Below are 18951 nucleotides of genomic sequence, written 5' to 3' on the forward strand. Positions count from 1 at the left end.
ATGATCATGTCACCACACCACATTAACATGTCACATAATTATCAATTATGATATATTAATATATCACGTTTTAATCATTTATAATATGTCATTATACCACATCAGTATTAAGTGTCAGAATAATAAATAGTATTTTAATTAAATTAATAATTAATTATAAAAGTTTATATAGTTGATAATAAAAATATAAAAACTGATTGAATACAATAAAACAATTAAAATTTATTTATTTTTTTATATAATTGAAATTTTTTTTAAAGTATTATGTCATTTTCTTTGTATGAATATTATCATTTACATTATTACTCAATTTAAATTAATTATATTTAAAAAAGTCATTATACTAATGTTCCTTTCGTTGATCAAATTAAAACTGTGACACGATTGAATCCAGGCAAAACCTGGTAAATTTAGAGCCGGACCTGAAATCTCTTTACCCATTCTGTGCTATTAAGAATTAATTGGAAAAATTTAGAGCCGGACATGATTTAGATCTAAAAGTGAAAAAGAACTTACGTGGATCCACTGCGCTTGATCTTTTAATATTTTATTAATGTATTTTTATTTAACATGTTTAAATTTATTTTTGAAAATAACACATATTGAAATAACTACACTTAGCCGGGCTAAAAAATCCAGTCTTAAGCCCAAGCAGATTTCACTTGGGCTGCCTGGCTTATAGAGAGATTAATTTGAAAGTTAGCAACTCATGAATTATGAGCAGTTTTTTGTTGGGGCTGCTTAGTAAAAGGCCCAAGAATAACTTCAAGAATCCCAGGCTGTGGTAAATGTCGCATATCTGTGTAATTTGCTAGTGCTAGTAGCAGTTTACTTAGAGAGTAAGAGTAGTAAAAAATGAGCAGTTAGTCAAGTTTCAACTCAATATCCTCAAAAAAAAGAATATAATTTTCAACTCAGAATAATATACATTCAAAATAGGTGGCTGATCAAAGAAACAAAGTCATACATGTGGCATCTTCTTGAAATTTTTTCTTCCTTTCAGATAGTAGTTTGGCGGGAACCTGTCTTGTCATTGAAATACATACCAGTCTCCAGAGATTCAAGACTCAAAAAGAGCTTATAAAAGAAAAGAGTTCAAACTGATAAGAACAGGCAAGATGGATTCCTTGAGCTGGTTACTGTGCTTTCTGTTCTTGTTGGTCTTGGCTCAAGCTTTCCTTTTAATCACAAGAAGAAAGGGAAGGACTGACAAGCGTCCCCCAGGTCCAGCCCCAATTCCGACTTCGGGAACCTCTTCCAGCTTGGGAACAATCCCCATAAATCCCTTACTAAGCTTGCCAAGACTCATGGCCCCATAATGACTTTGAAACTCGGCCAAACAACTACTGTGGTTTTTTCCTCAGCAACCTTGGCCAAAGAGATCCTCCAAAAGCATGACCTGGCCTTCTGTAACCGAACCATTCCTGATGCCGTCCGAGCCCTTCAACACCACGAAGCTGGAATGCCCTGGATGCCCGTTTCAACCACATGGAGAAACCTTCGGAAAATCTGTAACTTGCATATTTTCGCTAGTCAGAAAGTTGACGCGAATCAATACTTGCGACACAGGAAAGTACAAGAACTCCTTGCTGAGGTTCACGATAGCAGTCGCATTGGCGGAGCAATAGATATTGGTCAAGCTGCTTTTAAAACTACGCTTAATTTGATGTCCAATACTGTTTTTTCTATCGATTTGGCTGATTCGACTTCTGATACTGCTCTAGAGTTTAGAGAGCTTGTGCAGTGTATCAAGGAAGAGTTAGGAAAACCCAACCTTGGTGATTATTTTCCTAGTCTTTTTGGAAATCTTGACCTGTAGGGTATAAGGCGTGGCATGACGATTCATTTTGGGAAGTTGATGGATCTTTTTGATAGAATAATCGATAAGCGGTTGCAGCTAAGAACAAGGAATGGTTATATATCGACCAATGATTTCCTTGATAATCTTCTCAATTTTAAAGAAGATAACAGCGCAGAGCTTGATAGAGATCTCATCGAACATTTGCTTCTGGTTGCAACTTTATCTCATTTTCATTCCATTCATTTTACTTTTTATTATAGTTAAATTATTAACTTCATTTTTCAATTGTGAAACAGGATTTGTTTACAGCGGGAACTGAGACAACTGCCAGTACATTGGAATGGGCAATGGCGGAGCTACTTCATAATCCAAAAGCATTGCTAGAAGTTCAACGAGAACTTAAGCAAAGTATTGACGAAAGGACTCTGGTGGAGGAATCTGACGTTGCTTGTTTACCTTATTTTCAAGCAATTGTGAAACAAACTTTGAGGTTGCATCCACCAGTTCCTCTGTTACTCCCTCGAAAAGCTGGAGAAGATGTTGAAATCCATAACTTTATTGTTCCAAAGGGTGCACAAATGCTGGTCAATGCATGGGCTATAGGTAGAGATCCTACCATCTGGGAGGAGCCTGACTTATTTCTCCCAAAGAGGTTTCTAGGGTCAGAAGTGACGTCAGAGGTAGGGATTTTGGATTCATTCCGTTCGGTGCAGGACGACGAAGTTGCCCTGGATTGCCATTGGCGATAAGAATGGTGCACCTAATGTTGGGTGCACTTATTCATTCATTTGATTGGAAACTTGAAGATGGAGTTACACCCGAGACATTAGACATGGAGGATAAGTTTGGTCTTGTTGTATATAAAGCTCAACCGTTAAGAGCTATCCCAATTTCAATTTAACGATATTGTGTTTGTTATTTTAATTATCTATATATACCATCTGTTTCAATAATTTTGAGTAACAGCTTTCATCAGTCAAGTTAGAACCATGATATCATCTAGAACTATATATGGCCTCTCTTTTGACAATCGCTTTTTTTCGACAATGGATTCTCCGAACTATAGCTATTCGGTTAGGCTTATTTTGAAAGAAAAAACATTACTCAAAAAGAGAATTTTTTTTCTTTTGGTATTTTTACCCACGTAATAGTGTAGAAGCCTAGATGGACCTCGCACGTGGGGAGACATCCAACATAGATTGCGAAAAAACATGGCTCATCTTCCCCAATCTCTCTTGCCCATGTCTGCGCTCACTCTCCCGAAACGACTTGTCGTTTCCTACTCTCTCACTTTCCTTCTTGACCGTTGCACAAGATCAAAGAGGCCCTTCTGCTCCAGAATGTCGGCCACGTCATCAACTCCCCTGACTCACTCCATCTCCTTGCAGAGTCAACTCGGCCAACCCGTCCAAATTGTTGCCGCTCCTGGCCTATCCGATTCCGGGTTCAGGTGAATTGCCCTTTTTTCTTTTCTCAGTTTAAGTCTTTGAATTTTTTTTTTGAATTTATAGCTACCGTTTCTGTTTTTTATTAATCATAAATATGACCTTACAGGAGTGCTATTGAGTCATCTTTATTTAAACAATGGTTAAAGAATCTGGAGAGTGAAAGTGGGATTTTGGCTAATGGGGACATGACTTTAACTCAAGTTCTTATTCAGGTTTCTTTCCTTTAATTATCCAGCTTGGGTCTTTTGAATTTGTTTTTTTGAGTATTTTTTACTTTTCTTGGTTCTATCGTTGTTGTATTGAGAATTTTGGAAGAATTGTTGCTTATATTGATTATAAGAGACCATGTCTGGTGGATTTTGTGCAAAATTTGAACTTGCTAAGCATTTGGGCTCTAAAGTATAAACTTTTTGCCTTTTCATGTGTATTGTGTAAAAGAAATGATAAATGTAGCCAAAAGGACTTCCTTTTCTTCGCTTTTGTTACTGCTGCTTAATGGCTTGCTTTGATAACAGGGAGTTGATATGTTTGGGAAGCGCATTGGCTTTCTCAAATTTAAAGCAGATATTATTGATAAAGGAACTGGAAAGAAGGTATTTGATCATCTTCATGCATAGCTTTTCAGTACTGATTCATATCAGAGTATGATTCTTTATGTAATTGATTGAATGTTGAAATTCATTATGGGATTTTTTTGGGAGTATATATTACAACTATTTGAGCAGTCTACATATTTCATTCATGCTATTGCTCTGTTTCGTTATAAACTAAAACATTCTTAGGTTCCAGGTATAGTATTTGCACGAGGACCTGCTGTAGCTGTGTTAATTCTTTTGGAGTCAGACGGTGAGACTTATGCTGTTCTCACTCAACAGGTAGGGTGATGTTTCCATTGAATTTTTTCTTAGTAGTTTGTCAATTATGATACAATTGAGCCTAGATTGAGTTCAGTACCTACCACTTAAGTACTTTACTATTTCTATTACATCCAAACTTAATGAATCTTAATGCTTCTCTAAGGCTAGGGTCCCCACAGGGAGGCTTGTTCTGGAACTGCCTGCTGGAATGTTAGATGATGATAAGGGTGATTTTGTTGGCACTGCAGTTCGTGAGGTATCTCTCTCTCTCTCTCTCTCTCTCTCTCTCTCTTGTGGCAGGATGTGCATAGACACAAACATGTATTATACATTTGTTTACATCTGTATATCAGCAATTTTTCTCTAGTTTTCTCTGGGCATCTCTATGTTAGTGATTTTACCAAACATGAAGTTCATCAAACAATCCACTTTGGGTGATGGTTCTTAAAAATATGCCATTATTAGGTCAAGGGTCATATTGTAGAGCACTGGAGGAACATACTTTTCCAGCCTTCTCTTTTTCCTTTTCCTCTTAACGCATTACTCTTCCATATCTGGGTCTCTGTTGTGAGACCATTTTCCTCCTTTATGGGTTGTTCTTATAGATTATGTTCCGGCCTATATTATTTTTATGGATATGCTGATGTTCAACATCTGCCATTCTGTTGAGACAACATACAATTTTTTACAGGATATATTTTTTTGTTTAAAATTCCCTAGGGTAGACTTTTTTTTACACCACTTTTGTTATTCAAATGATTTTTTAATGAGTTGAAACTGACAGGTTGAGGAGGAGATTGGTATTCAATTGAACCTCGAAGACATGGTTGACCTCACAGCCTTCCTTGAGCCATCTACTGGATTCAAAGTTTTTCCTTCTCCGGTATGTGGCATCTACCATGTTAAAAGTCCAACAAGAATGACTTTGTAACAGGATTATTAACTACAAGTAATTTTCATTATCTTGTGAATTTATGATGTGGTACTATTTGCTTAGAATTTTTGCATTACATTTCCAGAGCCTCAAAGGTTCCGATATTTTTTCTTGAGAATACTATGTCATTTTTTGGGCACATTTCATGTTGTGACTTGATTCAACTTAGTAGTAAGATAATTATTTCTTGTCTTTCCATGATAGGGAGGGTGTGATGAAGAAATTGGCCTTTTTCTGTACAGAGGGCGTGTTGATAAAAACATTATTACACAGCTGCAAGGAAAAGAAACAGGTCTTCTTGAACATGGTGAGCTTATCAAGGTTTGTGTCGTTCCTTATGAGAAACTCTGGCGCATGACACCTGATGCAAAGACTCTGATGGCAATTGCTATCTATGAAATGGCCAAAAAAGAAGGATTATTACCTCATAAATCCTAACCTGCGAATATCTGTCATTGTTGGCTCCTTTTTGTTGTATGGTTTGATCAGTCATTTTGAGGTCATGGAACCATGGCCAACAGTTGTCTTAGAAATCAAGTTATTTCTTATAGCCTGTATTAAGACGTGTAAAACTGTCTGATGCAGCATAGGTTTGGTTTCACAGGTAGACGAATTTACTTCTCTCACTGGAAAATAAATTTTACAATAATTGGTGCCTATTTTCAGTTATTGTGTATGGTGATGGCGACTGTGTGTTGAAGTATTTTATCCTTGCAGTAGAATAAGATGGATATTTGCATGCTTATTAAGCCACTATTACATGACCCTTAAGCCACACAGGTAGACAACCTTAAAAGCAATTCAGGTTTTTCGAATCCTTCTGTGTTTTCACCCTTTTACCCATTGTTCGGCCTTTTATGAGTAGTGTATCAAGTGCTTGCCTGCTAATATCCTTGGAATCCTCATTCCAGCATCAGATTTTATTTTCATCCCACTTAGGAGTGTTGGTTAATGCCTGAGTAACGGGCATTGGGGGCTCCATTTGTTGGAAAGTTGTGTCCTCGACACCTTTGTGAGAGTTTTAGCTTGTTTTTGTATGTCTTTTTCCCCTAAATGACGAGGATATGAAACTGAAGCCCGAGGAAATTCGTTTTGTGGGGGACGAAGGGAAAATCCTTGTACACCTGATTATATCCAATAATATATTTAATTCATAGTCAAGGAGACACTGTTGGTTACCGTAGATTGTTTATAATCATCTTCTATGACCTGCATGAAAAATCGTACTCCTATCATTTTCCTGGAACCTTTGTGAGTCACTATAATTTTGCGTTAGTGCTAGATTTGTCATTGGTTGCAGCTAATACTAACATTTTAACTTAAAACAATCCGGTTCATTTCCTCAACAACCAAAACATCACTGCCACATTTTCTAGTTATAAGGTTTGAGCAACTTTTTCCATTGTAATTGAAGCATAGAGCTGACACGTTTTATTGGGTGGAATTTCATCATCGCTTCTGAGATCATGCCTAGAGCTCATAAAGACAACAAGAGATTATGTAAACAAGAATCCTTATACCAAGGATACAGGTACCTACAAGTAAATACACTGACTTTGAAAAAATCCTCAGACCTTACTAGTGACAAAATCTTTGTCACTTGCTTCCCAGATGGTGGTGCCATCACATGCACATATCTTCTTGTAGTTTTCGCCAACCCCAGCACTTCGGGCAATCACTGCAGCTGTCCGACCTTGATCTGATTTATCTTCAGTCTCATATACCGCTATTGACCGCCCAATGAGATCAGCAACTCTGAGCTGCTGTTTGACACCGGTGTAAAAGGCCTCACCATTCTTATCCACATCAAGAGTTCCCAGGTCGCCAAGTGGCTGTATAAAGCAAAGACAAGGTTTTTTTTTTTTTTTTTAATCAAAGGCATGTATAATGATTTCATTGGAAGAAGGAGATAAATACAAAAACTACCCATAAAGCAAAGACAAGGTTAAAGAATGAAACATGCCGTCATGATTGTGTGAAAGAATAGATAACAAGATGATGGCTTAAAATTAAACAAATATGTAGTCCATAAAAGAGATCATATGCCAAATATAATGGAAAAATCTTTCAAGGTTAAAAAACGAGTTTGAAAGGGATCTAATCAAGCTGTCCATGTACACATGATTACATATGAGTATCAACAACTATATTACAGCATGGAATCATCTTGGACAATTTGAGTTCATATACATTCCGATTAATCAATAAAGAGTGCTGGCAGGACAGATTAAAAGAATATTTTGGGAGGATTTTTTTAACATAATTTCATTCATTAGGGAAATTAAAAAATTTATTACAACATAAATTTGCAACAAACCATTTGAAAATCACGTTAAGCCAGCACAATGCCCTTCCTTTTTAGTTGTACCCTTTAGATAGCATTGACAGGTCCATCAAACAGTAAGCACCATCTTTAACAGGTAAGTGGTACTTAGAGTCTTGATACTTGCACTTTGATGATTACTAAAATGAAATTACAACGACACACACACAGAAATAATTAAAATGACAGGAAAAGGCAGTGTATGTGAGGTCCATTGATGATTTATGAAAAAAAAAAAAAAAGAGAGAAATATGAAATACAGTGATGGCAGAAGTTGGAAAAAAAACCTCTTTATCAGTTCCTTCATTTGAAGGATTAAACACTTTCCCTGTACTTGCTGCACCTCTTGTCAGATCACCGAATTCATTAATAGACCAACCGTGTTTTCCAGGTGACAAACCACTAAAATTGGCTTCAATCCTAGCCAATTCCATACTCACTTGAGCCAATCTAACTACACCAAAAATTTCTGGACCTTTGAACTCAGCAACAGCAGCAGAAACTAAAAAGTCTGCAAAAGGAAGGGCAAGGGTAATAGTTTAAGAAAATTGTAGTTGTCGTTTGCTGACATGAGCGGTATAATCTACTCCATCCTATGAATCGCATGCCCAAAAATGTGCTTCATAAAGACTACTTTTAAAGCTTTAAGGTTCTAGGAAGTGGGTATTGCATGTTTCCTTATTTATTCATTCGAAGCTCCCAGTGAACTGATTGCCAAGGAAGAGATAGCTAGCAGCCTTGGTTAATTTACATAGGAAATGGAAACATTTAAGTAAACCATATCAATACTAGTAGCAATTAACAAAACATTTCAGAAATTTCAAGTACTTTCATTAACTAGCTAAAGCGAGCATAAATTTTATTCAATCACAAATTTTTTAGCACTGGTTGGCATTATTGGCAAAGTCATAATAATGACCCAAAACAGGTATCATAATCAGCATATCTATTCTTTCCTTCTTTTGGAATGATGTAAAACGTTGGATGCTATCTAAGTCATGAAATACTAAGAACAAATAAGACTTTTCATTCTGTCTATTATCAGCATGGATAAATGAGGCAAGCATAAAATTATATAGTTTAGCACTTAATATACCCAACACAATTAAAAGTTAGATTGACAAACCTTCTAGCACTCCTTGGCCTATTAATCTAGCTTTTCGACCAGTCTGCTCCAATGCCTCAGTCATGGTTTTCACAGTCGAGGAACCAAGTATTCTCACCACTTGATTGCTCAAGTCCACTTCCACACTCTTGACTCCTTTGCATATAAATACAAAACATACCATAATTACGAAATTAAAGCAGAAATTAACATGAAATAAAAATTGCAAGATATATCCATTCAAAGCCATTAAAGATTGGTCATGCACAAAATAATTGCTATTGCCTTACCATTAACTGTTTGTAACTTATTCTTGACCGCATTAGCACAACCTTCACACTTCATATCCACCATGTACTCCGTCTGATACCACAATCCAGACAAACTTTTCAACATCTCAATAAAATTTAAAGGATTAATCAACAATAACTATCCAATCATGTTGAAGAAAAAAATCTTAATTTACAACTAGAATAAGCTTTGATAACTGAATTAGAATAATCAAGATGATTAACTTACAAGGAGGTCAGGCAAGGAACCATCCTGCAAATTCGAGATAGAAAGAGTCAGACTTTATTAACGATAGTAAAGAAGAGCAAGATTTGATGTGAACGGAAATGGGCAATGCTCAAAATTGGAACTTTGATAACAAACCTGAGATGGGTTGTAATCAGATGTGGGTGAGTCCATGTGAAGAGCAGTAGGAGAACTGGCGAAGGTTCTTGTAAGGCTTAAGCGATTTGTTGGCGAAGAGAGGAAAGATAGACTTTGGGTATTTGAGAAATTAGAAGATTTGAAAGAAGAAGAAGAAGAAAAAGCAAAAGCTGTAGGCAGAGCAGAGGCAGCAGCTATGGCAGTTGCTGTGGTTAGCGACCTCAAAAATGCCATTCTTTTTGTTTGGGTATTGTTTTACTGAGATGGTTCGGTGAAGACGCGGTTGGTCGCGACTTTGCTCGCTTTCTAGATGCCTCAAACTGTTTTTTCGGGAAAAATATTTTCTTTTAAAATGAAATTGTGAAAGATCTATTTTTACTTATTTTATTTGGCGTATTATGCGAAATTTCTAAATTTTATGGGAGATAATATTTATATGTTCATGTAAATATAAAATATGATAATGAAAATTCAAATATGATGTTATTAGGTTATCATGTTTGTATAATTATTGCTACTATTATTTTTAAATACATCGAATAAATACTACTACTATTTTTAAATATATTATCCTTTATTAATGTTTTTTATATTATATTTTTTAAATTATTTATAACTTTCCAATACCTCGATGTAGGATTGTGCAGGCACTTGAGTTTGAAAGCTGGTCAAACGCTCGGTTGAATAAATGAGATTTGGAGAGAAAGAAATGGGATAAGTTTAGTGATGAGATGTGTTACAGTTCACACCAACTCTCGTCATAAGGTATTGTTCGTTTTGGTTCGTTAGTTTTACGATTTTATTTTACAAAAAACGTATCACAAGTTAAAAGTGATATGAATCTTTATATGTTCAGTATTACGATTTTCGCGTGAATGTGAATCTCACATCGTTAAGATAATACTTTAAGCGGATAAAGCTACAAAATCTTACATCGAAGAGAAACTCTTAGTGGAGACTAAGAATGGATGCCATGGTCCTAAAGAGGAGAGTTATGAATCTTATATTAGCTATGTACTAAAGTAATACTAAGCATATAAAGGTTCACATCACCTTTAACTTATGATACGTTTTTTGTGGGATAAAATCGTAAGGTTAGTAAGTCAAAGCGGATAATACCTCACTGGGGTTAATGTAGACTAGCAATGTGCCACTAAAGAGAGTGGATCCACTTCAACTCTGAATACTAGTAATGTGCCACGGACGATAATAGACCTTTGTTGAATAGGGTGGATGTCATGGTAGCAATGTGCCACTGAGGATAGTGAATCCACTTCAACTCTGAGTATTAATAATGTGTCACTGAGAATAATGGATTCTTGTTGAATGGGGTGGATGTCACGGTCCTTACGTGGACGTGAATCTCACATTGTTGAAATAATGCTCCCAGCGGAGTAAAGCCACAAAATCCTACATCGAAGAGAAACTCCCAACGGGGAGGCACCTTTTGTAGAGTAAAATCGTAAAGCTAGTAGACCAAAGTGAACAATATCTTACAAGGGTTAGTGTAAATCATAACGCTCAGTATCACTCTAGTACATAACTAATGTGAAATTCATGGCTTCCCTTTCTAAGAACATGACATTCACATTTACTCCCGATTGAGAGTTTTTCTTCGATATGGAACTTTGTGGCTTTACTTACTAGGAGTATTATTTTAATGATTTAAGATTTACGTTCACGTGAGGACCGTGACATTTTTTTTCTTTTCAACAAGGGTCCATTGCCCTCAATGGCACATTGTTAATACTCAGAATCTGCTTTGATATCAATTGTTATAGTCCACACTAACCCTTGTAATGTATTTTTTGCTATAACTCACTAGCCTCATAATTTTATCTCACAAAAGATATCTCACACGTTAAAGCTGATATAAATCCTTATATGTATAGTATCACTCTAGTACATAGCCAATATGAGATTTATAACTTTTATCTTTAAGATAATGACATTCACTCTTACTTTTTGCTTGAAGTTTTTTCTCAATGTGAAATTTTGTGACCCTACCCTTTTAAAATATTATTTCAATAATATAAATTTGACGTACACGTGAAAACCGTAACACGGTGCATAAAAATGTTGGGAGTAGGCTCACTTTAGTTTCCACTGAAGAGATCCTTCTTAAACGACCTGGTACCAAACCGAACGAAATAAAGGTTGCAGGGGACAGCTTGGCTCAGCTTAGCAAAGGAGGTGTTGTTCTCATGGTGTGCAGGACATGTGGTAAGAAAGGTGATCACTGGACTTCCAAAATGTCCTTACAGGATCTTGCTGCTCCTGTTGAAACCTTTGTTGATTAACCTGCGGCATCCGAGACCTTTCTATGGCTCTTCTGGAGCTGGAAACGGCGCCTAAGTCCCGCCAAGCATGAGAGCAGGTGCATATGAACCGGTGGATCTGACATGAGACCTAGGAATGACGAATTTATCTGAGGATACCCGGGAGCCTGACTTGCTTGAGCTTTTCTACATATTTGGTCCTGTGACTCGCGTCTATGTTGCTATGGATAATAAGACAGGCACAAGTAGAGGATTTGGTTTTGTCAACTTTGTAAACACGGAGGATGCTCAGAGAGCTATTGACAAGCTCAATGGATATGGTTATGACAATCTCATCTCAAAGTATTTCTTCTCATGATAGTTGGGTGTTAAACTGTGAAAAAATCTGTACAGGGGTTATTTTGTTTCTTCTTCTGGGATATCAGCTCTGTATGCTGTAATTTTGAAGTGAATCCCTGGAAAGCAATATAGGTATAAGCTTCAAAATTATATGCCTTAGTCTGGTGGATTTCTTTTGTTGTCTTTTGTCGGCCATCTGGATTATGTAAGGATGCAGTGTATGTAGCAGGTCTGTTCTATTCCTTGCCAGATGGGATGTGATCTTTTGATTGTTTCTTTTTTGCTTGTGCCAATGGAATTGGATTATTTTGTCATCAATACTTAGTATTCCATAAGGTCTATCGCCAAGTAGCTCTCAACTGCATTGGCCAGCCACCAGCGGAATTTCCAAGTCCAAGGCCAACCCTCTACATGGTAAAACTTTGCCATCTTCAGTCCCAACAAAAGCATATTTGTCAAGTTCCAATCGAGCCTTCAATCCTAGAGAGGCCAAAATCCTACATATACAAAACACTGTAATCTCTGTCTGTCCCCGTCTTTCTGTCTGAAAATGTGATACTGTGACTATGTGCATGGATATACAGTTTACAATAACTCAGAGCAATTAGCACTTTCTAGCCACTATGGAGAACAAGAGGTGCAGCTGCAAAATTTTGCCAACTCTTTTAACTATTTTTCTATTTAGCCTGATCTCCATGCTTTCTTTCTCTCATGCAAGCAGTGAGGGGATAGTTAGCATACAGTTAAGTGAGGCCACGTTGAAAGAGGAGATCAACCTAAAGACTTACATAGTTTATGTCCAGAAACCAAAAGGCAAAATATTGAAGTAGTCAGAGGACGTTTGTAACTGGCACCAGACATATTTATCAGTTACCAGGTCAACCATGGACCATCAAGAACACATTGTGTATTCCCATCAGAATGTGGTAACTGGTTTTGCTGCGAAACTGGCCGCAGAGGAAGCAAAAGCCATGGAAAAGGAGTAATAAAAGTCCATCCTCAAAGAGTACTGCCTTTGCACACAACTCATAGTACTGATTTCTTAGGGCTGCATCAAAATATGGGATTTTGGAAGCAATCAAATTTCCGGAAAGGAGTGATTATTGGAGTTCAAGACACGGGAATAACCCCTAGTCACCCTTCCTTTAGTGATGAAGGAGTGCCTCCTCCAGAAAAATGGAAAGGTAGATGTGAGTTGGTGGAATGTAATAACAAGTTAATTGGTGCAAGAAATTTCCGAAATGATGAGCAAGGTCAGGCCCCATTAGATCAGGATGGGCACAGCACTCACACGGCTAGCACAACTGCTGGAAATTTTGTGCAAGGTGCCAGTGTGTTTGGTAAAGTCAATGTAACCGCAGTTGGCATGGCACCTTGAGCTCACTTAGCCATATACAAAGTTTGTGGTGATGTGTGTGTTGATAGTGACGTACTGCCGGCAATGGATGCTGCTGTAGAGGACGGTGTTGATGTGATTTCAATCTCCATTGGTGGTGCTTCTACACCTTTCTATGAAGATGTGATTGCAGTGGGTGCATTTGGGGCTATTTTGTAAGCTGCTCAGCAGGGAATGGAGGCCCATCTAATAGTACCCTATCAAATGAAGCTCCTTGGATTCTCACTGTGGTAGCAAGCACCATTGGATAGAAAGATAATAGCTGCAGTAAAGCTAGGAAACGGTTATCTGCTCTTTGGAGAATCTCTATTCCAGCCTAAAGATTTTCCTTAAACTTTGCTGCCAATTGTTTACGCAGGTGCCAATGGTAATGCATCATCAAGATTATGTGCCCCAGGATCATTGAGAGATATTGATGTCAAGGGGAGGATAGTATTGCGAGATTGGTGAGATACCAAGAATCGGCAAAGGGCAAGAAGTGAAGGATGCTGGAGGTGCTGCCATGATTCTCATGAATGATGACCTCAATAAATTTAGTACACTAGCTGATCCTCACGTACTTCCTGCAACACATGTGAGTTACACGGCAGGAATGAACATCCTAAACTACATCAATTCGACAGCAAAACCAACTGCCACTATCTTGTTTGAAGGAACTTTTTCTGGTTTGAAAGATAATCCTCAAGTTACTTCTTTATCCTCAAGAGGCCCTAGTTCGGCTAGCCCTGGAATCTTGTAACCAGACATTATTGGGCCGGGTGTGAGCATCCTAGCTGCGTGGCCAGTTTCTGTTGAGAACAAGACAAACACAGTTTCAAATTTTAATGTTATTTCAGGCACTTAAATATCATGCCCTCATCTTAGCGATATCACTGCTCTGCTAAAAAATTTACATTCTGACTAGTCAGCTCCTGCCATGAAATCTGCAATCATAACTACCGCTGATATAGTGACGCTAGATGGTCTGCCAATTCTAGATGAAACATGGTCTCCGTCCAACGTATTTGCGATTGGTGCAGGCCATGTTAACCCGTCAAAGGCAAACGATCCAGGACTTGTTTATGACATGCAACCTGATGATTACATTCCTTATCTATGTAGCTTAGGTTACACAGATGATCAGGTTAGAGTCATAGTGCAGAAATCAGTGAGATGCTCAAATGATACCAATATTGCTGAAGCAGAGCTAAATTATCCTTCATTTTCGATTGTATTAGGGTCTACCAACCGCACATACACTTGGACAGTGACAAACGTTGGCCCTGCTAATTCCTCTCACACTATAAACATTGCTGCACCACCAGGGGTAGACATTAGTGTAACGACCAACATAATTGAGTTCACTGAGGTGAAGCAAAAAGCAACATTCTCAGTGACATTTAGGCTAAGCTTGGAAAACTTCTGCACTCTTTGTTCAAGGTTATCTCTATTGGAATTCTGCTCTGCATTCTGTTAGGTCTCCAATTGTTGTTATATATGAATAAGCACTAAGTACTCTCATTCTGATCAGCATTGCGTTGGGAATCTAATTATTCAAAGCAAGTATGGAATGCAGTGCAGAGTTGCCTTCTCTTAGGCTAATGTACTTTCTAATACTGTAGTCAGTTCAAATAAATTCTCTCATTCCTATAGAGTACCTAATTTTCTTTAAAAAATAATAAAGAAATAACTGTGGCAAACAAAAGAAATTTCCTTGGCTTAAGCAGGAACTAACTTCAGAATTTCCAAATCAGAAGGGACTTAAAGTGACCAAAAAAAAAAACCTTGTTTCTACAAATTCGAGAAGTTGGTGCTTCCTTTCTGGAGGATATTAACTTCTGTTCAGGACTTGCAATAATCAAGTATAGTCTTAGGTGTACGAATTAGTTACCAAGAATTGTGGTTCTTACATGGAAGCTATTGGTTCAACTATGCTACTGCTGCATCATTAATTGAATTCAAAGATTATGCTCATGAAATGGAAAAAAAAAATGCAAGAAATTGTGATTATCCTTGGTACAAGCTGCTAGAAAACAAAATGAGCTCAAGGAATGCAAGGGGTTTGCCCCTAGCTGAAGTCCAGATATCATGGGCAAAGCTGAAGTAAGAAAAATTATTCTAGCAAAATTACTACGAAGATGCTAAGGTTCATATTGATGAAGCTATTTATGAAATAGGTGAAAAAATCTGTATGGGTGAACAACACAACTGATATTCTATTAATTGCTATCTTAGAGCAGGATACTCAAAGAAATGTGAAAATATAATAAAGAATACTCTTACTTATCCAATAAAAAAACAATCAAGAGAACTCTCAATTTTTTCTGTGATTATCCTCATTTTTCCTAGGTTCTGCAATAAAGCTTCCTTTGCCTGTTCACAGCATATCTTATGCCCACAAACATTTAGAAAAATTTTCATAATTGTAGTTTGTATCTCAGAAGTCAGAACCTAATTTAATATTTGTGATAGTATACGGACAAAGATCCTGGTAAATGTAACCAATCACCTTACTAACTGTCATCATGCTCCTTGTTGCAAGTCAACATCTTACATCTAAGCATTCATTCCCAACAAATTTATGCTAAATGCCGGTTCTTAATGGAAGAGACTTAGCAAGAAATTACTAAACAAGTATAAATGTGAGTCTATTTACAAAATAAAAAATTAAGTAAACAAGAAGTAAATACCAGTTGGGTTTGCTGGAGAAGTTCCCAAAGTCAAATAAATCTGTTATGCATAAGGCACATCGCTACTTTGTTTTCAACTGCATAGAGCAGCGGGCAATACCAAGTTCCAATCCAAAAAATATGTACCTCAAGTTCTGGTTGATGTTCCCAATCGACAATCTGACAAACTAGTCCTAACAAGCCTATTCTTGTAGCCCCAATGATAATTGTCATCTGTAGTAAAGACGACAGCCAACACTTATACCAACATTCCCTTTATCTGTCCTGTACCATCTATATATGGATATCTGTGAAGGGAGTAGTAGTAATCTAAACATTAGGATTAATTCTCCATTCCTTTAACCAATATGAAGAGCAAAAGTACTCAACCGCTGCCAAAAATGGAAGCCATTTTTCTAGTTTCTCTTGTTTTCATGTTTAATATTCTTCTAGCAGTTGCTCAGGAAGTGGAAGATTTGCCCAAGAGCAAAGAACATGAGAAAAGCAGCTTATCAACTTACATTGTTCACCTTAAGAAACCTGAGGGAGTCTTTACACAAGTAGTAGACTTAGATGGTTGGTATCAATCATTCCTCTCGTTCACCAGCTCCAGCCAGCACAGACGGATAGTTTATTCCTATCGAAATGTGATAACAGGATTTGCTGCAAAATTAACAGCAGAGGAAGCAGAAGCAATGAAAAGAAAGGAAGGGATCATATCTGCTCGTCCTGAAAAAGTATATTCTCTACATACAACACACAGTCCTAACTTTTTGGGGTTGCACCAAAATTCTGGAGTTTGGAACCAATCAAATTATGGCAAGGGAGTCATAATTGGGCTTTTAGACACTGGAATAACCCCAGGTCATCCTTCATTCAGTGATGAAGGAATGCCTCCACCACCAGCGAAATGGAAGGGGAAATGTGAATTCGCTACAGGATGCAATAACAAGCTGATTGGTGCAAGAAATTTTGCAGAAGATGTGGCAGGGCCACCAACTGATGAGGAAGGTCACGGAACTCACACAGCTAGCACGGCCGGTGGAAATTATGTGAAGGGTGCCAATGTGTTTGGCAATGCCAATGGCACAGCTGTAGGCATGGCACCTTTAGCTCACTTGGCAATGTACAAAGTATGTGGAGAGGGCTGCTCAGAAAGTGCAATATTGGCTGCAATGGATGCTGCTGTTGAGGATGGAGTGGACGTCCTCTCACTTTCATTAGGCGGTGGTTCAGTTCCCTTCTTTGAAGACTCAATTGCAGTGGGTGCATTTACAGCTATTCAAAAGGGTATATTTGTGAGCTGTTCAGCTGGAAATGAGGGTCCTCTCTATGGTACTTTATCGAATGAGGCCCCGTGGATTTTTACAGTCGGAGCAAGCACCATTGATAGGAGCATAGCAGCAACAGCGAAGCTAGGAAATGGGTTGACAATTGATGGTGAATCCCTTTTTCAGCCTAAAGATTTCCCTTCAACATTACTGCCTCTTGTCTATGCAGGGGCAAATGGTAAGGCATCATCCGCATTTTGTGCCCCTAGATCATTGAGAGATGTTGATGTCAAAGGAAAAGTGGTATTGTGTGAAAGAGGTGGGGATATCGGAAGAATTGACAAAGGCCAAGAAGTGAAGGACAATGGTGGAGCTGCCATGATCCTCATGAATGACAAGCTTAATGGCTTCAGTACAATAGCTGATCCTCACGTACTTCCGGCAACCCATGTGAGTTTCTTGGCTGGTTTGAAGATTCAAGAGTATATTAACTCAACATCAGAACCAACAGCTACAATCTTGTTCAAAGGTACAGTGATAGGAAATCCATCTGCTCCTGAAGTCACTTCTTTCTCCTCAAGAGGCCCCAATAGGCAAAGCTTTGGGATCTTGAAACCAGATATTATTGGCCCTGGTGTGAGCATTCTAGCTGCATGGCCAGTTTCTGTGGAAAACAAAACAAATACAAAGTCAACATTCAACATGATTTCTGGCACTTCCATGTCTTGCCCTCATCTCAGTGGGATAGCTGCTTTGCTCAAAAGCTCACATCCTGACTGGTCTCCAGCTGCTATAAAATCTGCTATCATGACTACAGCTACTTTGGTAAACCTTGGAGGGAAGCCCATTGTTGACCAAACAAAAGCTCCTGCTGATATCTTTGCTACTGGTGCAGGCCATGTTAACCCATCAAAAGCAAACGATCCTGGCCTAATCTATGATATCCAACCAGATGATTATATCGCTTATTTATGTGGCTTGAATTACACTGACGAAGAGGTAGGAACTATTGTGCAAAGAACGGTGGAATGCTCCAGTGAATCAATAATAGCTGAAGCAGAGCTAAACTATCCTTCGTTTTCTATAATATTGCCAGAATCTGGTTCTCAGACATACACGAGAACTGTAACAAACGTTGGCCCAGCAAGCTCATCCTACACCTATGAAGTTGTTGCGCCAACAGGAGTAGACATTAGTGTACAACCGGATCACATTGCTTTTTCGGCGGTGAACCAGAAGGCAACTTACTCAGTGACATTTAGCAGACAAAAGGACGTCAGCTTGCAATTTTCCCAAGGACTTCTCACGTGGATTTCTGCTCAGCATAATGTTACAACCCCAATTGTCGCCATATTTGCATAAGGAATAAGTTGAGCTGCCCTTGCTTATAGCAAAGGAATCACAGAGTTAATCCCATGCATAGCTTGTTATTCCTGGTCCTGCTATTGTCTTATCTGTTTAAGGCGTTTTTCTTCAATAAATGCCAAGTGAAACAAAAGCTGTTTATTTGAAAATCATCTGTTTTTTTTTTATATTTCTTTTTTAATCGAAGTTTATTCATTATAGATTTTACGAACTCCTATTTACACGATAAACCCAGAAGTCTGAAGCACTGCTGCCTTTTTAAGTTCTTAGGCTAAGTACACTACATGCTGGTGGGTACTTAAGTTTTGGGTGGGTTGCTGTCTGAATTGATCAAGAAGAAACTATAAAAGGGTGAGGTTACATATCTAGACAACAAGACATTTTTAGAACCAAAAGATACGTACCAGAAAAAGAGAAGCAAAACCATTGCCTACGGCTCCAATCTGGCTTCTTAAAGGGTTAAAACAAAGAAGAAAGACTGTAATTTGATCTAGCAAAAAACCCAATAGATACTAATGATACTTATGCTTG

At 37.8% G+C, this 18951-nt stretch overlaps 3 protein-coding genes and 3 pseudogenes across 5 annotated transcripts; 5 read left to right on the forward strand and 1 right to left on the reverse strand.

The window, feature by feature from the left end:
• The first annotated feature begins 1118 nt into the window (after nt 1–1118).
• Nucleotides 1119–2722, forward strand: LOC108661214 (geraniol 8-hydroxylase-like; annotated as a pseudogene). Its single transcript, XR_016025555.1, has 2 exons — nt 1119–2011; nt 2098–2722. The product of XR_016025555.1 is annotated as a geraniol 8-hydroxylase-like (transcript).
• Nucleotides 2723–2882: 160 nt separating this feature from the next.
• NUDX14 (nudix hydrolase homolog 14) lies at nt 2883–5699 on the forward strand. 2 transcript variants are annotated; one of them, XM_007039990.3, is made up of 7 exons: nt 2883–3251; nt 3356–3461; nt 3765–3842; nt 4032–4124; nt 4270–4362; nt 4891–4989; nt 5245–5699. In XM_007039990.3, the coding sequence occupies exons 1-7, from the start codon at nt 3013–3015 to the stop codon at nt 5476–5478; spliced, it is 942 nt and encodes a 313-aa protein (XP_007040052.3). In that variant the 5' UTR covers nt 2883–3012; the 3' UTR covers nt 5479–5699. The 2 variants fall into 2 exon arrangements, with proteins under 2 accessions (XP_007040052.3, XP_088661159.1); XM_088805033.1 differs by having other exon boundaries at nt 4891–5055; nt 5245–5454.
• Nucleotides 5700–6408: 709 nt separating this feature from the next.
• Nucleotides 6409–9457, reverse strand: CCS (copper chaperone for SOD1). The gene is made up of 6 exons (XM_007039991.3): nt 9123–9457; nt 8988–9011; nt 8759–8831; nt 8490–8624; nt 7651–7874; nt 6409–6872 (listed from the first exon to the last, which is right to left on the reverse strand). Exons 1-6 carry the CDS (start codon nt 9354–9356, stop codon nt 6609–6611), a joined length of 954 nt encoding a protein of 317 aa, XP_007040053.3. The 5' UTR covers nt 9357–9457; the 3' UTR covers nt 6409–6608.
• Nucleotides 9386–11759, forward strand: LOC18606406 (uncharacterized; annotated as a pseudogene).
• An 865-nt stretch (nt 11760–12624) lies between these two features.
• Nucleotides 12625–14620, forward strand: LOC18606407 (subtilisin-like protease 3 pseudogene; annotated as a pseudogene).
• Nucleotides 14621–16152: 1532 nt separating this feature from the next.
• LOC108661217 (subtilisin-like protease) lies at nt 16153–18566 on the forward strand. The gene has a single exon (XM_018117236.2). It carries the CDS (start codon nt 16153–16155, stop codon nt 18415–18417), a length of 2265 nt encoding a protein of 754 aa, XP_017972725.1. The 3' UTR covers nt 18418–18566.
• The last annotated feature ends 385 nt before the right edge of the window (nt 18567–18951 follow it).

This window comes from Theobroma cacao, chromosome 3, assembly GCF_053813885.1.
Source record: "Theobroma cacao isolate CCN51 chromosome 3, ASM5381388v1, whole genome shotgun sequence".
Classification (NCBI taxonomy): domain Eukaryota; kingdom Viridiplantae; phylum Streptophyta; class Magnoliopsida; order Malvales; family Malvaceae; genus Theobroma; species Theobroma cacao.

Coding starts and splice junctions, on each gene's coding strand:
- LOC108661217 (XM_018117236.2), top strand. CDS start 16,153: ATGAAGAGCAAAAGTACTCAACCGCTGCCAAAAATGGAAGCCATTTTT.
- NUDX14 (XM_007039990.3), top strand. CDS start 3,013: ATGGCTCATCTTCCCCAATCTCTCTTGCCCATGTCTGCGCTCACTCTC. Junction 4,125..4,269: donor ATGCTGTTCTCACTCAACAG/GTAGGGTGATGT, acceptor TGCTTCTCTAAG/GCTAGGGTCCCCACAGGGAG. Junction 4,363..4,890: donor TTGGCACTGCAGTTCGTGAG/GTATCTCTCTCT, acceptor TGAAACTGACAG/GTTGAGGAGGAGATTGGTAT.
- CCS (XM_007039991.3), bottom strand. CDS start 9,356: ATGGCATTTTTGAGGTCGCTAACCACAGCAACTGCCATAGCTGCTGCC. Junction 9,012..9,122: donor CTGATTACAACCCATCTCAG/GTTTGTTATCAA, acceptor TCGAATTTGCAG/GATGGTTCCTTGCCTGACCT. Junction 8,832..8,987: donor GTTCCTTGCCTGACCTCCTT/GTAAGTTAATCA, acceptor TTGTGGTATCAG/ACGGAGTACATGGTGGATAT.